The 19,101-nt window shown below is 45.4% G+C and overlaps 2 protein-coding genes across 2 annotated transcripts in view; one reads left to right on the top strand and one right to left on the bottom strand.

Moving 5' to 3' along the window:
* The window catches only part of PAFAH1B1 (platelet activating factor acetylhydrolase 1b regulatory subunit 1), a 63,401-nt gene extending 46,827 nt beyond the window's left edge, over positions 1-16,574 (bottom strand). Inside the window, exon 1 of the mRNA XM_004593972.3 lies at positions 16,266-16,574. The gene's annotated coding sequence lies outside the window, so the exon portion shown is untranslated. The remainder of the gene's footprint in view (positions 1-16,265) is intronic.
* Positions 16,575-16,782: 208 nt separating this feature from the next.
* Positions 16,783-19,101, top strand: part of METTL16 (methyltransferase 16, RNA N6-adenosine) — a 118,254-nt gene continuing 115,935 nt past the window's right edge. The window contains exon 1 of the mRNA XM_058676244.1: positions 16,783-17,115. Within this exon, the coding sequence (XP_058532227.1) occupies positions 17,089-17,115 (27 nt within the window). The 5' untranslated portion in view covers positions 16,783-17,088. The remainder of the gene's footprint in view (positions 17,116-19,101) is intronic.

Genomic DNA, 19,101 nt, shown 5'->3' with positions numbered 1-19,101 from the left:
AAAGTCCTCACCTTGAACGCATCTGGATCCCATATGGGCACCAGTTCTAATCCCAGCAGCCCTGCTTCCCATCCAGCTCCCTGCTTGTGGTCTGGGAAAACAGTCGAGGATGGCCCAAAGCCTTGGGACCCTGCACCCACGTGGGAGACCTGGAAGAAGCTCCGGGCTCCCGGCTTCAGATTAGCTCAGCTCTGGCAGTTGCGGCCACTTGGGGACTGAATCATTGAACGGAAGATCTTCCTCTTTGTCTCTCCTCCTCTCTGTATACCTGCCTTTTCAATAAAAATAAATAAATCTGTCTAAAAAATAAACTACCAGAATTATTTTTCAAGATTTTTTTTTTAACTGGAAAGTCAGAACTACAGAGAGCAGGACAGAAAGATCTTCTCTTGGTTGGTTAATTTCCCAAGTAGCCACAATGGCCAGAGTCAAGCCAATCCAGAACCAAGAAATTCCTCTGGATCTCCCACACAGGTGCAGGGTCCCAAGGCTTTGAGCCATCCCCTCTGCTTTCCCAGCTCCAAGCAGAGAGCTAGATGGATAGTGGAGCAGCCAGGGTGCACCCAAAAAATAAGAACCCATATGGTATCCCGGCAGATGCAAGGTGAGGATTTCAGCCACTAAGCTATTATACTCGGCCCTCAATCAGGTTTTTTTTTTCCCCATCTTGAAGTCTTCTAGAAAACTCAGCCTTATCTGTGCTAATACACCTTCCTGATTTATATTCTGATTCTATTTTATCCTTATCCTATTTGTTTTTGTTTTACCCTCTCTTCATCTTCATTTCATCTTCATTCTCAAGTTTTATACATTGTTACAATGTCTTTAAAAATAATCCATAAAGCTACTTAAATTATGCAAGTGAACTGTGAATCAGCTCTAGAAGAGAACAGTGGAAGAAATGAGTATTCAAGGTAAGATCAATTAAAACCAGAAAAACAGTAACATACAATCAAAATCGAGAACCACCTACCTGCAGCCTGTGGAGAAGGTATATTATATAGTATAAAAACTGAATGAGTGGGAGCCTGCGCTGTGGCATAGCAAAGTAAGTGCTAGCCTGCCAGACCAGCATCCCACTTGGCTACCAGTTCAAGTACCAACTGCTCCACTTATGACTCAGCTCCCTGCTAATGGTCTGGGAAACCAATGGAAGACAACCCAAATCCTTGGGCCTCTGCACTCACATGGAAGACCCAAAGGAACCTCCAGGCTCCTGGCTTTGGACTGGTCCAGCTCTTACCATTGTGGCCATTTGAGAAGTGGAAGCTGTCTGTCTCTCCTTCTCTCTCTAAAATTCTGCCTTCCAAATAAACACACACATGGTTTTTGCCACTTTATTTATTGATGATGTTCACATAGTTGATCAGGATGGGAAGGATTGAGTGTTAGCAGGAAGCAGGGAGACAAGTGAAGAAGTCACATTTAGCCTCCCCACAACCCAGAGACTGGTAATGGCCATCCGACATCAACCCAGGATCCATGATGTGGCACGTTTCGAGGGTTCTGCTTAAGTGGAATGATTTCCAAGGTCCATTCACTGACAAAGTCCACCCTAGAGTCTCCATTTGCCCAGATACTTGCTGTCATCGCTTGACTGGAGTAGTTGTTCAATTTGTTCTGCCCTTCTTCCTCTACTATGGCACCAGATATCTTCTGGTATCCCAACGGGCTGCCAAACCTCCATGTGCACCTGGGCAATCTGTCCATTGTTCTATCTTTTCTACCAAGGAGGCCCAGTTCTGACACATGCACCTCATGATCAGCCACGGATCCTGTAACTGAGTCTAGCGATTCAGTTGAGGGGATCTCTAAAGAGACCTCACCTTGTTTAAAGTGACCCCAGACCTGACTTGTGTGTGCTTGTCAGTACAGGTTCTGGCTCAGTCCATCGCCATCAGCCTATGCACAAGCTGGTAATTTCAACTGCTAGTTCAGTTCTGTCTCCAGTACCATCTCTTACGCAAACCATTGGATCCTGCTGCTCAGACCAACACAGCCCACTACACATTTGGCCCTCATGTACATCAGCAGGAACTGCAGCATAGTCAGAGTGACCCACAGTAACCCTCACCAGGCATGCCCCCGGCCCTGCCAGTATGTGCAGCAGACTGGTCCAGTCTGTTCCACATCCCATTCAGCTCTTATATACATCAACGGGTGCTGGAGCCTAGTTCAACCCAACCAACCCCACTATCGAGCCCACACTCATATCAACAGGTGCCACTTCTATCTAGCCAGGCCCCGCCTGCCCCAGCCCTGGTTCTCATGCTCACCCACAGTCTCCCTATTGGGCCCACTTCCCAGACCCAAATCTTGCACTCTCCAGCGGTTCTGCAGTCTAGCTTGACAAGATTTTCCCCCAGTGCCCACACTTGCCAGCTGATGCTGTGGCAAATCCCAACCAGCCTGCACTTATTTGCCTCATGCATGCACCAGCGGACATAGTCAGCCTAGCCTGGCTCTTCCCCTAACCTCATTCACATGCAGGCCAACAGTTGTAGGCCTGCCTGGCCTGGTCTGTTTCCAGTCCCAGTTCTCATGCTTGCCAATGGAAGCCCACACTGACCCCTACCAGGTTCACACCCCTCTCTCTGGGTGTCACGTGTACTGCTGATTGCTATGGCCCAAACCAGCATGGCTGGCCTCACCTCAGCCACTTGCTTGCAGGTGCTGTAACCTGGCCCAGCCCGGTCTGCTCCCAATTGCAGCTCATTCTGATATGTGCTGTCGTCTAGCCTGGGCCTGCCAATTCCCAATTCTAGCCCTAATGTGAACTGGCTAGTTCTACAACCCAACCTGCCCTGTCCTACACCCCGTCCTGGTTCTCAGATCTGCCAGTGGGCGTTATGAACTTACACAGTCTGGCCTACCCCCAGACCTGACCCACAGGTATGCCGGCAGTTACTGTGACCTGGCCTGGTCTGAGCTGCTCCCTGCCTTGGGGTGTGCGCTCACCTGCAGGGATTGTGTCCTGACAGAGGAGTTCACTGAACTCCTACTATCAGGTCTCCTCCCAGTGGCAGATCTTGCATACAACTGGTGTATCCTTGGCACAGGCTGACTTAGTCCACCTCCTGTCCTGGCAGGAACAATGGCCTTGTCCAACAGGCCCACACCCATTCCAGTTCTTACTGTTGGGTATTACAGCCCAGCCACACCTGGTCTACGCCCAGACACAGCTCTCACGTGATTCAGTGGGAGCTGAGACCTAACCCAGCCCTCCCTACTCCCACCCTGGCTTTCACGAGCACCAGTGGGTGTTGTAGTCAAGCCCAGTCTGGCACATCCCAGAGCCAGTCCACACCCATCCCAAGGGGCACTGCAGCTATGTGCAGCCTAGATCTCTGCAACCACTCTGGCTCTCACACTCACCAGTGGGAACCACAACCCAGCCAGGGTATCCCTTTAGTTCTCCAACCAGGATTGTTCCTAGCCACAGATCTCGCGTTGCCAGTGGTTGCTCTGACCTAGTTCAGCCTGGCCTTGCCCAGTTGCCTCCCATCCCTGGCTTACGCAAACTCACAGGTATGACAGCCTAGCCCACACTTCAGCCTGGCTCCTGCACATGTCAGTGTTCTAAGGTTTGGTCTGACCTTGCCTGATCTGCCCTCCTCCAGAACCAACTCACACACTTGCCGACCAGTGAAAAACTACCCTGCCCAGCCTAACCATCACCCAGGTCTGAATCACATGCTTACCAGTGGGAGTTATAGACCATCAGGCGAGTTCAAGTACCAACTGCTCCACTTATGACTCAGCTCCCTGCTAATGGTCTGGGAAACCAATGGAAGACAACCCAAATCCTTGGGCCTCTGCACTCACATGGAAGACCCAAAGGAACCTCCAGGCTCCTGGCTTTGGACTGGTCCAGCTCTTACCATTGTGGCCATTTGAGAAGTGGAAGCTGTCTGTCTCTCCTTCTCTCTCTAAAATACTGCCTTTCAAATAAATACATACATCTTAAAGAAACTTTTTAAAAAATGAATGGATGGAGGCAAACCAGTTTTCTCTTTCAACCTTCCTGTAAGAAGAGGTATGTAGGGGCCCGGCGGCGTGGCCTAGGGGCTAAAGTCCTCGCCTTGAAAGCCCCGGCATCCCATATGGGTGCTGGTTCTAATCCCGGCAGCTCCACTTCCCATCCAGCTCCCTGCTTGTGGCCTGGGAAAGCAGTCGAGGATGGCCCAAAGCTTTGGGACCCTGCACCCGCGTGGGAGACCTGGAAGAGGTTCCTGGTTCCCGACTTCAAAGCGGCGCAGCACCAGCCGTTGCACTCACTTGGGGAGTGAATCATCGGACGACAGATCTTCCTCTCTGTCTTTCCTCCTCTCTGTATATCTGACTTTGTGATAAAATAAATAAATCTTTAAAAAAAGAAGAGGTATATAATAAGTTTTTTACAAAAGAGGTAAAGGGTCCGGTACGATGGCTCAGTGGCTAAATCCTTGCCTTGCCTACACAGGGATGCAATGGTTGTGTCCTGACTGCTCCATTTCCTGTCTTTTCTTTGTAGCTTCTCTGTAAATCTGCCTTTCCAATAAAAACAAATGAATCTTTCAAAAAATATTCAACCTGCAGTTGTCTAACTATACTTTTCACTTTTGATAGAAAAATCAAGAGACATATTTATTATAAACAAGAGCATAAGGGCAATAATGAACATCAACAGGGAGTGGCAGGAACTTGTTTCATCAGAGAGCTTATGCCCACTTAAAGGCAAGCAGCTGTGTCTTAGCTAGGGCCAACTGTTGCCGTAGGAAAATGTGAGCCCCACTGTTGCCAGAACTTCTAATATTTTAGTATAATTCAAAAACAGACTTCATTTAAAATAGCTAATTTTTAAACGTTGACTCAAAAAAGTATGCAAAGCCAAGAGAAATATATTTATACATTAAACTCTGCCTGCAGGATGACAATATTTAACCCCTTGTAGGTATTAAGTATGGGTTATTGGATTGGCTAAAGAACTAAAGAAAATAGGTGTCAGTGTTGTGGTACGGCAGAGTTAAATGACCACCTGAATACTGGCATCCCATAGTGGAGAACTGGTTCAAGTCCTGGCCACTCCACTTAATGGAGTTGTGGCTCCTGGCTTCAGTCTAACTCAACCCCTTGGTGTAGCTGTCATTTGAGCAATGAACCAGAAACGAAGACCTGGCTCTCCGCATCTCCCACTGTCTTTCACTCAGCCTTTTAAATAAGTAAACAAATAATCTTAGGGAAGGAAAAGGAAGGGGAGGGGAGGGGAGGGAAACAGAGGGAAGGGAAACTGAAGAAAAACTGAACAAAATTGAGGAGTTTATGCTCTAGATTGATACAAGCAATACTGGTCATTCTCCTTGCTCAAAAGCATTAACACTGCTAAAGTACAAACATTTAATTAACCTGAAGATAAATACTGCAATGCAAAAACAAACTGTACCACCTCATCCACAAATATCTTTGTTGTAGCAATTTGACAGTGAAAAGTGGAAAATGATATAAATATACATTTCTGTGGTCTAGACATAAAGACATAAACAGATAAAATAAATTACATAACGCAAACTAGATCTGCATATACCAGTAACATACCTAGAAAAAATTGAGTGGGAAAAATCAAGTTGTAGAACATACAATCTGATAATATCAATGTAAATTCCAACAACCCACCATTACTATATATTGTTAATGGGTACACACTCGTGAAGTAATAACTTTAAAAACATACAACAACAACAACAAAAAAACCCACAAACTCAGGAAACTTACCACTGAGTAGAGAAAAAGAATAGCACTGGAAAGACACACAAAAGGGTCATAATGATATGTTTGGTTTCTTTAAAGATTTATTTTTATTTAAAGGCAGAGTTACAGAGAGAAGGGGAGAAAGATCTTCAATCTGCAGGTTCACCCCGCAAATGGCCACCACAGCTGGAGCTGAGCCAATCTAGGCGCTTCTTCCAGGCCTCCCACACAGGTTCAGGGTCCCAAGGCCTTGGGCTGTCCTCTGCTGTCTTTCCAGGGCACAAGCAGGGAGCTGGATGGAATGGAACAGTTGGGACATGAACTGGCACCCATATGGCATGCCAGCACTTAATAGTTATACGATTAACCTGCTGAGCTATCACATCATTCCCTGTGTATTTGTTTATTTTAATATTTATTTCTTTGGGCCCAGTACAGTGGTCTAGTGGCTAAAGTCCTCGCCATGAACGCGCCGGGAACCCATATGGATGCCAGTTCTAATCCCGGCAGCTCCACTTCCCATCCAGCTCCCTGCTTGTGGCCAGGGAAAGCAGTCGAGGATGGCCCAAGGCTTTGGGATCCTGCACCCGTGTGGGAGACCTGGAGGAAGTTCCTGGCTCCTGACTTTGGATCGGCGCAGCACCAGCAGTTGCAGTCACTTGGGGAGTGAATCAGTGGATGGAAGATCTTCCTCTCTGTCTCTCCTCCTCTGTGTATATCTGCCTCTCCGATAAAACTAAATAAATCTTAAAAAAAAAAAAAAAGATTTATATCTTTGAAAGGCAGAATTATAAAAAGACAGATCCTTCATCTGCTGGTTCACACCCCAAATGGCTGCAAAAGGGGCTGAGATGGGCCAAAGCCAACTCAGAAGGCCAAAGCCATAAGTTAGGAACTACTCTCACGTCTCTCATGAGTGGCAGGAGCCCAGAGACTTGAACCGTCTTCTGATGCACTTCCCCAGCCATTGGCAGAGAGCTGGATCACAAGTGGAGCAGCCAGGACGTTGTGGCCGCTTTGGGAGTTAATCAACGGACGAAGGATCTTCCTTTCGGTCTCTCCTCCTCTCTGTATAGCTGACTTTACAATAAAAATAAAATAAATCTTTAAAAAAAAAAAAGAACGATGGTTCACAAACCATCCCTTTTGTTCTCTGCTAGGATAGATGACATCAGATCCTCACTTAAGCTACAAGTCTAAAATGTCTAAACTTCCCAATCACATTATTTATTCACAATTCTATCCCCTAAGTCTTTCTCCTAGTCAACAGATTTCATTGTCTTTCTCATTTCAGCAACTTTCTGTTCTTCCCTGAACAAGTCATAACTCCAATGTGCATTTCTCATCCAATCATAATACTTGCTTCAAACTGTTTAATGATTTCCAAAATGCAAACACAATCAAATATACTCACAAGTTGTCTCTCTAGACACATATTTTATAATCCTCTGTCAGAAAGTACTTATCAATTACAAAATGATTTCTCCTGGTTTTTGCCTGTGTGCAACAGTATTACAGAGAGCTTGTGGGGGTCGAAACTATGACATAGTAGGCTAAGCTTTCACCTGTGGTGCCCGCATCCCATACGGGCACCATTTCATAACAGCTGCTCTATTTACAATCCAGCTCCCTACATATGGCCTGAAAAAGCAGTGCAGGATGACTCAGGTCCTTGTGCCTCAACACCCGTGTGGGAGACCAGGAAGAAGCTCCTGGCTCCAGGTTTCAGAGTGGCTCATCAATCCAGTCATATGGGGACAGAAGATTTTTCTGTCTCTCCTCTCTGTACATCTGCATTTCCAATTAAAAAAAAATCTTAGAAGATTGTGGGAAAAATAAAATTACAAGCTTATTTAGTGCAAAAATGTGTTTCATAATGTGGGGAATACTTAACATCTATTAATGAATATAGAAATATTTTTTTGTACAAAATGAATCCATATTTTCCATAAGGATTTATTCATCGCATTTGAAAGGCAGAGTTAACAGAGATCTTCCACCAGCTGGTTCACTCCCCACATCGACTACGGCTGAACCAGGCAGAAGTCAGGAGCTTCATCTGGATCTCCCACGTGGGTGCAGGGACCCAGGGATTTAGGCCATCTTCTGTGGCTTTCCCAAGCCCTTTAGCAGGGAGATAGATCAAAGTGGAGCAGCCAAGACCTGAGCCAGCACCCCTGGGAGATCAATGTCCCAGGTGGTGACTTACCCAACTACACATCAACACCAACCCTAGATTCATTCTTCTAGTTTTCCACAAACTCAAGTACCCTCAGGTTGTTTCCCTCCTACCAAAAATGACCTTCCCCACGTCCATTTCAATTAATTTTTCCAGATTTAGATCAAGTATCTCTTATGAGATTTTTGATGGGCCCTATAAATAACCTGACAGATATCATATACAATGTATACCTTAACTCAGGACTCAGATAAAAAATAATCAGAAGTACACTGAATTTTCTATTCACATAATCATTTAAATAATCAAGAAAAATTCAAATTCAAGCTCAAAGTCTAATCTAGTTTTGACCCCCTTTTAATAAAATTAAAATGACAATATTTTTAAAAAGATGCATTTACTCTGAAAAAGTCAGAGTTACAGAGATACAGGAGAGACATAGAGAGATCTCCCACCTGCTGTTCACTTCCTCAAATGGCCTTATGACCAGGTTGGGCGAGGCCAAAGCCAGGAGCCCCTTTTGGGTCTCCCTCTTAGGTACACAGACCCAAACACTCCACTATCCTCCAATACTTTCTGAGATGCATTAGCAGGAAACTGGATTAGAAGTGGTGCAACCAAAACTTGCAATGGCACCCATATGGGATACTGGCATCACAGGTAGTGGCTGTAACTCCTACACACTACAACAACAGCCCAGAGGGAAAAAAAAATTAAGTTGACTAATTAGTCTAATCCATCACCCTGTGACATCAGCATTCTATAGCAGCATTGGTATGTGTTCTGGCGGCTCCACTTCCCATTCAGCTTTCTGGTTATGGAAAGCAGTAGAGGATGGCCCAAGTCCTTGGGATGCTGCACTAACATGGGAGACATGGAAGAGACTACTGACTCATAGCTTCAGATTAGTTCCTTTCTGCCCATTTTGGCCACTTAGGGAGTGAACCAGAGGATAAAAGACCTTCTTTTTCTGTAGATCTGCCTTCCAAATAAAAATAAATGAACCTTTAAAATAAAAAAGTTAGCCAGTCTAGAAACAGGGACCTCAGCCCACACCAGAGCCAGTCCCAGCTGCCCTACTTCTGATCCAGCTGCATCTCTTTGGAGACCTAGAAGTTCCTGGCTCCTGGCTTTAACTTGGTCCAGCCCTGGCTATTGTAGTCATGTGGGAAGTGAACCAGTGGATGGAACATTTTCTCTGTCTCTTCTTGTTTCTGTAAATCTTTTGAACAAAAATACCTAAATCTTTAAAAAAACAAAACAACACTATTTTTTAAAGCATCCCAGGACCAGTATTGTAACTTTGACACTAGCATCCCATTTGGACGCCGCCTCACATATACAAAAGGAAACTGAGGCTCTTGCCCAAGGCACACTGAATTTCACTAATAAACTGTGCAGTTAAATTGACAATCTAAACTACTAATATATAGTTTTACTCAATAGCTCATTTGATTTTATCTAACAATGTTACAGCCTTTTCATATTCTAAAAAACTAAGTTGGGGCTGACATAGTGGTGCAACCAGCCTGCATCACATATGCCTGTGAGTGTCAGTTCAAACTCTGGCTGCTCCACTTGCAATATAGCTGGCACCAAATGATCTGGGAAAAGCAGAGAGACAATGCTCCATGCGTGTCAGCCCCTGCAACCCATGTGGAAGACCTGGATGAAACTTCTAGCTCCTGGCTTCAACCTAGTCAAAGCCCTGGCCATTGCAATCATCTGGGAAATGAACCAGGGATGGAAGATTTCTGTCTTGCCCTCTCTGTAACTCTTTGAAATAAATAAAACTTAAAACAAAATCCACCACCACAAACCAAAATTAACAAGAATGGATGTTTCAGCATAGCAAATTAAGCTCCATTTGGGGATGCCCACGTCCTGTATCAGACTGTCTAGGATGGAGTCCTGCCTCTGCTGGCTGCCACTGCACCAGGTATACAGCATATGATGGCTCAAGTACTTGAGTCCCTGCCACCCACGCTCAGGAGACCCGGATGGAATTCCTGGCTGCTAGCTTCAAAGCAGCTCAGTCATATGGTGGGCATTTGGGGAATCAACCAACTGATAGAAAATCAATCTCATCAATCTCTCCAGCTCACAGAGCCCACCAGCTGATAGGAAAATCAATCTGAAGCAGAGCACAATGACTCAATTGGTTAATCCGCCCCCTTCAAGCACTGGCATCCCATCTGGGCACCAGCTTGTGTCCTGGGGCTGCTCCTTTTCCCATCCAGCTCTCTGCTTGTGGTCTGCAAAAGCAGAGGAGGATTGCCTAAAGCCTTGGGACTCTGCACCTACATGGGAAACCTGAAAGAAGCTCCTGGCTTTGGATCAGCTCAGCTTTGGCCACTGCAGCTACTTGGGGAGTGAACCAGCAGAAAGATCTTTCTCTGTCATTCTTCTATGAAAATCTACCTTTAAAATTAAAATTAGTCTTTATTAAAAAAAAATAATTTCATCATCAATCTCCCCCCCTCTGCTACCCTTTCAAATACAATAAATACAACTAAAAATAAACAAATTTTAAAAAACTCTAAATAATCAATATACCTGGCTTATCTTCACCCTCCTTCTTTTGTAGTCAGCACAGTTCTAATAAAATATAAATGTGGAAAGGTGGGTATAGGCTCAGCTGTGTCCCAGTTGTCCGACTTCCAATCTAGCTCCCTGCATGGAAAGTAGCAGAGGACCCAAGTGTTTGGGCCCCGGCACCCACGTGGGAGATCCAGAAGAAGCTCCTGACTTTGGATCAGCTCTTCTTTGGCCATTGTGGAAGTGAAACAGCAGATGGTAGATTTTGTCTTTGTCTCTCCTTCTCTTTGTAAATCTGCCTTTTCAATAAAATAAATATTTTATTTAAAAAAAAATGTATTGTGGCCTGGCGCAGTAGCCTAGTGGCTAAAGTCCTTGTCTTACACGTTCCAGGATCCCATATAAGTACAGATTTGTATCCTGGCTGCTCCACTTCCCATCCAGCTCCCTGCTTGTGGCCTGGGAAAGCAGTCAAGGATGGCCCAAAGCCTTGGGACCCTGTACCTGCGTAGGAGACCTGGAGGAAGCTCCGGGCTCCTGGCTTAGCTCCAAATGCTGCTACTACCACTAGGGGAATGAATCACTAACAGAATAATTTTCTGTCTCTCCTTCTTTCTGTACATTTGCCTTTCCAATAAAAAACATAAATAAATAAATGAATAAATGTCGAAAAAAAAAAAAGTGGCAAACGTGTCCAGTTGGGTTAGTTCTCTGTAGATAGTTGCAAATCGTGTGCAAGTGTAACCTTGTTCCCTAGGCCAACACAAAATCTCTACAGAAGTGTAAACACTCGTCCCTCATTCCCTTAATTCTCAAGAGATCAACAGTTAACTATTACAAAGTATTTTCCTTTCATATAACGGTGAATTTCAATCAAATATAACAAGTATTTATTTACTTGTTAATACTTCTGTGAACAAAATTAGGCATTTTCTCAGTTCCTTACTCAAATGTTTAAGACCTTATTCATAGAAAATAATGAACAATATATAAAGAGCAAGTGTTAATAAATGGCAACTTACATGATTCAGGCCATACTGTCACCATTTGAGAAAAGACAGAAATTAACATGCACAAAAGTCAACAACCATAAAAAAGAATGACCCTGCAATGACATACCCAAGTTACACTGCGACTATTTACCTTAGTCTAGCCACTAAGATATGAATGTAAGAAAAGAAATAATAGTATCAACATATTTTAAAAAGTAGATGACAGAACTAAGCAAAGGAGCATCAAGTTCAGTTACTCACAAAGTTCTAGAGAAACGACAACAACGATGCTAAATGACAATATTTCAGGGAATATCTCTGCTCAACTACCTCTAACAAATCCACAGATTAGTCCTAAATAGCTAAGTTGCAATCAAAGACCACCAACTTTAGAAAATACATCAAAACAATAAGCACTTATGTTGGTAACTAATGAGAATAAAGTATGTCAAAAATCTCAATTAGCATCTGTAAGGCCAAGGATAAAAATTATACAAGAGAAAATCTAAGGTTCCCGGCCTGGCCAGCATAGTAGCCTAATGGCTAAAGTCCTTGCATGCGCTGGGATGCCATAAGGATGCTGGTTCTAATTCCGGCAGCTCCACTTCCCACCCACCTCCCTGCTTGTGGCCTGGGAAAGCAGTCAAGAATGGCCCAAAGCCTTGGGTCCCTGTACCTGCATGGGAGACCTGGAAGAGACTCAGGGTTCCTGGCTTCGGATCGGCTGAGCTCCAGCGCTCACTTGGGGAGCAAATCATCCTCGGACAGATCTTCCTCTCTATCTCACCTCCTCTATGTATATATGACTTCCCAATAAAAATAAAAAAGAAACCGCTACCAAAACAAAACAAAAAACCCTAAGGTTCCATTTAAACGACTTACCAACACAGCAACAAAGCTGCAACAATCCAAGACACCTTCACTGCAGTTAACTCCCAGGCTTACAGCATCTCTCTCCATGAAATACAGGCTTCTCAAAACGCTTGGGCCCTCAACACCTAGAATTCAATCCACAGCTAGGTGTCTTTAAGAATAGTAAGTACTTCAGCTTCTTTTCTTTGGATCTGTGTGCCACTAATTTCATTTTAAATGGACTCAGTTTACAAAAACAATATTTTAGAAGACATAAGAACACTGGCAGAGAATTTCCACTTCCAACCATTTCTTCTCAAAGTACACAAGCAGGTTACCTGTCCTGTCGAAATGTCTTCGTAAGACAAACTTCAAGGCACATAAAAACACCTCTTTTAGGACCAGAAGCACACATGTCCAACTTGGTTTAAAACCAACTTGAGCCAAGTACCTCCAGCGAAAGTGGAACTTCAAAACTCAATAAATGAACTAGAACATTCATTCTGCTTTGTATTTTTAAAGCTTTTTCCAGCCTGAATGTTGATAACTTTCACAGCTTCAAAGTTTAAGATGACAAACTGAATAATGTGAATAACAAGGTCATGGTTCTCCTAGGTTCTTAAATATATTTAAAGTATTAAGCCATACAATGGTATATATGCATGTGTATGTATGATTTTGTGTATGTATAAATCTATTAAGATAACTGAAAACATTCTCATGGCTTTAAAAAATAATACAGACAATGGAAAATGGATATTCTAGTTAGCAAACCAAACATTATCCTTTTTCTTTGCAGAAACATCTCTAAATCTGGTATGCTAGATATTTTATTTGCAAAAATAGGTACAAATAATTCTCTTAAAAATGAAGCTAAAGTTTTACAAATATAGGGTTATAAAGAATTTTAAAAACTAAGCTCCAGGGGCCCAGCACGATAGCCTAGTGGTTAAAGTCCTTGCCCTGCAGACGCTGGGATCCCATATGTGCGTTGGTTCTAATTCCAGCAGTCCCACTTCCCAGCCAGCTCCCTGCTTGTGGCCTGGGAAAGCAGTTGAGGACAGCCCAAAGCCTTGGGACCCTGCACCCTCGTGGGAGACCCTGAAGAGGCTCCTGGCTCCTGGCTTTGGATCAGCTCAGCTCTGGTTCTTGTGGCTGCCTGGGGAGTGAATCAATGGACAGAAAATCTTCCCCTGTCTCTCCTCTCTATATCTGATTTTCCAATTTAAAAAACACATCTTTTTAAAAAAACTAAGCTCCAAGTTGAGAAAAAAACTCCATCATGTCTTGCAAATATAAATATACCAAATATAATATATTGAATATGCTGAATATAAATAAACTTAAGTTCTCAAGTCAAATTATCTGAAAAATTGAAAAATTACCAGTCAGTGTGCCTTTATCTCCACCAATACTAGAGGGAAAGGGACATGTCAGAAACAGTGGATTATCATTCCCAACCTTACTCAGCCCTCTCCATAGTAATCCTTCTACTTTAACCACATTAAAAAACACAAGAACACAAAAATAATATCATACATTAACAAACTTTCTTAAGGCTCATCATTTGCCACATGAATCTGAAATTCTTGTGAAAATGTCTACTCATGTGACCCACTCTTTTATGGTAGTATCTCACAAAAAAGGACCAATGCAAGAAAAAAGGCCTATATAGAGGGCTTTAATGTAAATTTCTTCCTCATCTTTGATGCTCATTATTGGGAAAATCACAAGTAGATGTACCGTTTCAATGCAAACTATAAAGAAAACACCTGCAGTAATCTAGATTTTTGCAATACACCCCCTGCTGCTTTCTAAGATTGCTAGTATTCATGAATTTTTACTTATTTGACTAGAACAATAATAAAGTCAGTATGTGTGTATGTAGCTTCATTTATAATTGCACATACACATATATAAGCAAATATATAGACAATAAGTGCCTGCTTTAGGGCAGACATGGATTGTTAACCCATTCATTCAAAGACCATCTTGCAAAAAAATAATTAGACAACATAAGATTTTTAAGACTTACAAAACAGAAATGCCTTTGTTTTAGCAAAAAATGATATCAAACAACCTTACAGAACATGAGCGAGAGGGAGATGCTATGAAAGGGCATTCCAGCATTTCACAGCTTCTGCTCCTGCACCCCACCCAGTCTTAGCTCAATGGCTGGCCACAGCATCCACAAATATTAGCCTATTTCTTTTATATATATATAAAAAGACTTGGGGAGAAATACCAAATGGAGCTTGCTCCACCAAAATCCATACATATGGAAATATGTAATATGGAGAATTGGGTTCCTTCCTTGGATTCTAAAAACACCCAGAAGTTACAAATGTTTCAGGAGATTCTCCCCTGTGAACAATTCAAACAATGATCGTTCATACTCTTCTGCTTTAATGAAAAACTGCAATTTGCAACTGCCAATTATTTTGCAAAATTGTATCCTGAAAAGGCACTCACGAAAAGACTAAAAGCCAGGCAATGCCTTTGAGCCTAACCAGATTTTTTTGAAGTAAAAAGCTTTTTATATTCAATATATCACTACCAACATACCCAAGCAGGAAATATTCCTGATTTAAGAGACTGACCTCCCCCCCCGCAGCAATCAAGCTCTGCTGCGGGGGGGGGGGGGGGTGTGCAGCAAACACTACGGAAGCAAAAGGGAGGGATGACATTATTACTGGTTTGAAAGGCCAAAGCACTGCCTCCTCCGCCGAAGCCTCAAAAAGAAATTCACACAAAACAAATCACCCCCGACAAAAATCAGGACGGTCAAAAACGGCGTAATTCTTTTGGTTTCAAAACATTACGAATCTCAGGATGATGTGCTTAAGGCAGAGCTGGGAATAACCGTAATCTCCTCCTTTTCTCCTGATTGCCTCTCAAGGAAAGGAGGAGGGGGGACCTTGGCGTGACATCGCCCATTGAAAACGCGACCACAAACCGGGTCCTTCAGCTCCAAAGCACCCTGTCTCCACCCGAGGACCGATCCAAATGAGAACCCCACGCTGAGCCTGCCTTCCTCCCGAGTTCTTGCTAAGTCACTGAAGAAAGGCGGAATGACACATAAAGCACCTTGCGCTCTCCTCTCTCAGATGCTGAAAATCTCCACTCTCCACCGTCACGTTGGGAGAAGCCGAGTCCAAACCTGCCCCAAGGCTTTTTCTCACCTGGGAGGCACTGCGCTTTCTTTAAAAGCGGGTGGAAGGATTCGAGGGAGGGGAAAGGGCCCAGGGCCGCCAAGCTCCGGCTTCACAACGTCGAGAGGTTGCTCGCCTTGGCGGAGCCAGGGGAGCAGGAAAGGGGAGCCCAGGCTGACTCGGGGGGCTGGGCTGGACCACCGCCCTCGCTCAGAGCACCGTGCTCTGTGCAGCCTAGCCCACATCCTAAACAGAAGGACAGGTCGGGGACGGAACGCCCGCAGGGGCCCCGGCAGCCGCGGGTGGGGTGGAAGGGGACTGCGGAGCTGGTCCCGGCGGGAGGAAACCCAAGATCACAAGAGAGAGAGAGAGAGAGAGAGAGACCTGCTTGCTTCCCCACGCCCTTCCTACTTGCAAGAATACTTTTTTTCTTGCTAAGTCACCGAGGGTGGAGAGCCGGCCGTGCTCCGGGAGGCCCGCGCGGACCGCGCCGGTCCCGGCATCCCCCCCCCACCCAGCCGGGGCCCGGGCTGAGAGGCCGCGAGCCAGGGCAGCGCCCTCGGCGGCCGGCGCCCCCCTCCTCCCCGGGCTCTCACTCAACGGCCGTCGCGGCCGCCATTTTGAGAGCGAGGAGAGGAGAAGAAGGAGGAGGAGGAGGAGGAGGAGGCGGCGGCGGCAGGGGGGAGGGGAGAACGGGAGGGAGGGGACCGGCGCAGCCACATCGTCAGGCCCGCCGGGGCCGCGGCCCCGCAGCCCGCCGCCCGAGCGCGGGTGTGGACGGAGAGACGAGAAGGGGAGGGCGCACGGAGCGTGTCGCCGCCTTACCGGAGCGCTGCACCGCCGCCTCCGCAGGGCCTCTTCCGTCCTTCACTCCCATCCACCGGCGGGGGAGGGGGCAGGGAGAGGGAAGGGAGGAAGGAGGGAGGGAGGGAAGGAGGGAGGGGGAGGATGGCGCGCTGGGCCCGGGCCCCGGGAGGGGCGGGGGAGGGGAGCGGGCGGGCTCCTCAGCCGTTCCGGGGCTCGAGCTGCAGCCCGGCGTTCGTGGTGGTGGCGGTGGTTTCTCTCGCGCCCGAGCGCTCCCTTCCTTCTCTTCCTAGCCCCCCTCCCCGGGTCGCTGCTGGCTCGCTCGCTCGCTCCCTCACTCGCTATCTCGGCCGCCGGACTCCGCCGCCGCCCCGCCGCTCCAGCTCCGTCTGTCACAGGAGCTGCCCCAACGCCCTGACGTCACCGCGCCGCCGCCGCCCCAAGACCCGCCAGGAAGAGGGAGGGGAGCGGAGGAGAGGTGCGCGCATGCGCCGGACCGGGCACTGGGCCGCGCCGCCTTCCGCCTTGCGGGCGAGCCGCTGGGCGCGCCGGGCGTCGCTCTTCACGCCTGTGTGAGCCCTCGGGAGAGACCCTCTTGTTTCCCCCTCGTGTCACTCTTGAAGCCCCCCCAGCTCCCCAGCGCTGGCCCTGCTCGTCTCCCGCCCTGCTCTGGGCCTCCTGCGGCGTTGTCGCGCCCCCCGCCTCGGGCACCGCAGGGACCGGGAGACACCCCGGGCATCCCAGGCCGCCCGGCCGGGTGGACAGCGGCAGAGCCCGCGACAAGTGGTCGCCTTTTCGGCCCGCGGCCTGCGAGATTATTTCCCCAAATCAGTAAGGAGGTAGCATGTCTTGGGAAGAAATGCTGTTGAAGGTAAAAGGCAAATGAAATGCTTTAAGTATCCTCGTTTTTGTTATAGATTATGAATTAAGAGGGTTCACTGTTAGGTGTGATTCAGCTGTTATTTTTCCTTAGTCATACACACCAGAGATTCTCGAAATCTCGAAACTGACACCCAAAGAAAGACCTGGAACTTTATCCCTACAGGGGATGTCCGTGTGTGTTTGCTAAATGAGGGGCTGAAATATTGATGACAAAGAAGTCCTGGGGATTTATAGTCAGTGTATGCCATACAGCCACACACTTGACTTGTCAAAGGCCAGATTTGGGATTCTGAATAATTCAATATGGGATGTTCTTTTTAATAAGAAGCACAGAATGAGAGTATTTCATTATTAATTAGTATTATCCAAGGAAACTCTTCCTGAACCCTAGTGGGCTTAAGTTGATGACTGCTCTCTTTTTTTTTTTTTTTTTTACTTTTAATTTTTTTTTTTTTATTAATTTCATTGCATTATGTGACACTGCTCCTACGTAGGTCAGCACCTAGAGTCTCCTGCCTCTGAGAAGCTGCTGAGATAAGCAAAGGGGCAACTTAGGTGTGAATCCTGGTAGGGTCGTTTTCCAAAAGTGTGACCCTGGGAGAATCACCACTCCTCTTCTGCCTTGCTTTCCTCTCTGTTAACATACAACAAAGAACTGCCATACAGGGCTTTTGAGAGTTAGAGGGGAAATGATCCATGGGGGAAGTAACTCACTTTCGAGGGTACCCCAGGCGAATGCATGTAGCCATTACTGTTGCTTGGTCCCAGCTTCTATGTATTCTGGAAGGATTCATAAGGGTCCCTCATTGTCTGGAAGATTGCATTTTCACCTTCCTGAGGCTGGGGATAAGGTCCCATCCTCTCTAAAAGATCGTTCCCAGATTTGCAGCTGTGGGACTTTTCTAGCTAAGCACAGCCAATTGAAGCACGGAGGTTTGATCCGTGTTGTTACTTACCCAATCACAGTCAATAAGCACGAAAAATTAACATCCCTTCTTCCAAGAAATTATCCTTCTTTTGTTTATTATCTTTTGAAATATTTATTAGTGCTGATAACATGCTACTTAATATTTCAGCAGCTGAGTAAATCACTTCTTTATTTCTGTTCTTTAATGAAATCTCTAAAATCAACATCTCCTGGAAAGAAATTGACAGCCTACCGGTAGACACTGATTGAGTACAAATAGGTAACAGTAACCCCTATAGACCTTGAACTCAGAATCATGTACTGAGAAATCTTAAAATCTGCATGGTGTAATTGTGCATCCAACTGAGATCAGGTTTTATTTGTATAGCACTCCTTCAGGAAACAATTAAATCCCTTTGGGAAGAAGTATAAACTCTTTATCTCAAGGCCACAGTTTTTCTGGACAGAAAACTATGTTCTTTGCTTAACTTGATCTGGAGAAATGAGTTATGATGCCTTTTTAGTCACATCCTAAGCTGACAGATCCAAGTCTATTGGAAATGGAGAAAAGGGAAGTAGCTTATGCTGTCGATCATAATTCCTATGGATTTTGCACAAACCCCACTCTGAAAAATCAAGTATAAACATCCGTTTTACTTACCCAGTGTAAGAATCTCTTTCTACTTGAACTGCAAATCTTGATTTTTTCCAGCAGACATTTTCAAAATGGAAAGATTCATTTCAATTGCTGCAGGAAAATTAATTTAAACAATTCTGCAAATAAGCTGACTGGAAGAGACACTCCAAAAATATTGCTATTGGGGAGAGGACAAAATGTCTTCTTAAAGTATCTCAACAGCAAAAATCTGTTTACAGTGAGCACATGTGTTAAGATACTATTTTCAGAACTGTCCTCTATAGGCAAATGTACATTGTTGTATGTGCAATTTTTAAAAAAACCAATGGCAAGAAGGAAGCTTGGGGGAATACAAGTTATGGGAATTGAGGTCCCATTTAAAGAAGAAGCAGGAGCCAACTCATAAAGGACTTCCCTGGGAACTGGTAGCT

The sequence above is a fragment of the Ochotona princeps genome, chromosome 17 (assembly GCF_030435755.1).
Source record: "Ochotona princeps isolate mOchPri1 chromosome 17, mOchPri1.hap1, whole genome shotgun sequence".
Taxonomy (NCBI): Eukaryota; Metazoa; Chordata; class Mammalia; order Lagomorpha; family Ochotonidae; genus Ochotona; species Ochotona princeps.
The sequence above is the reverse complement of the archived record's forward strand: the minus strand, read 5'-3'. Positions and strand labels throughout refer to the sequence as shown.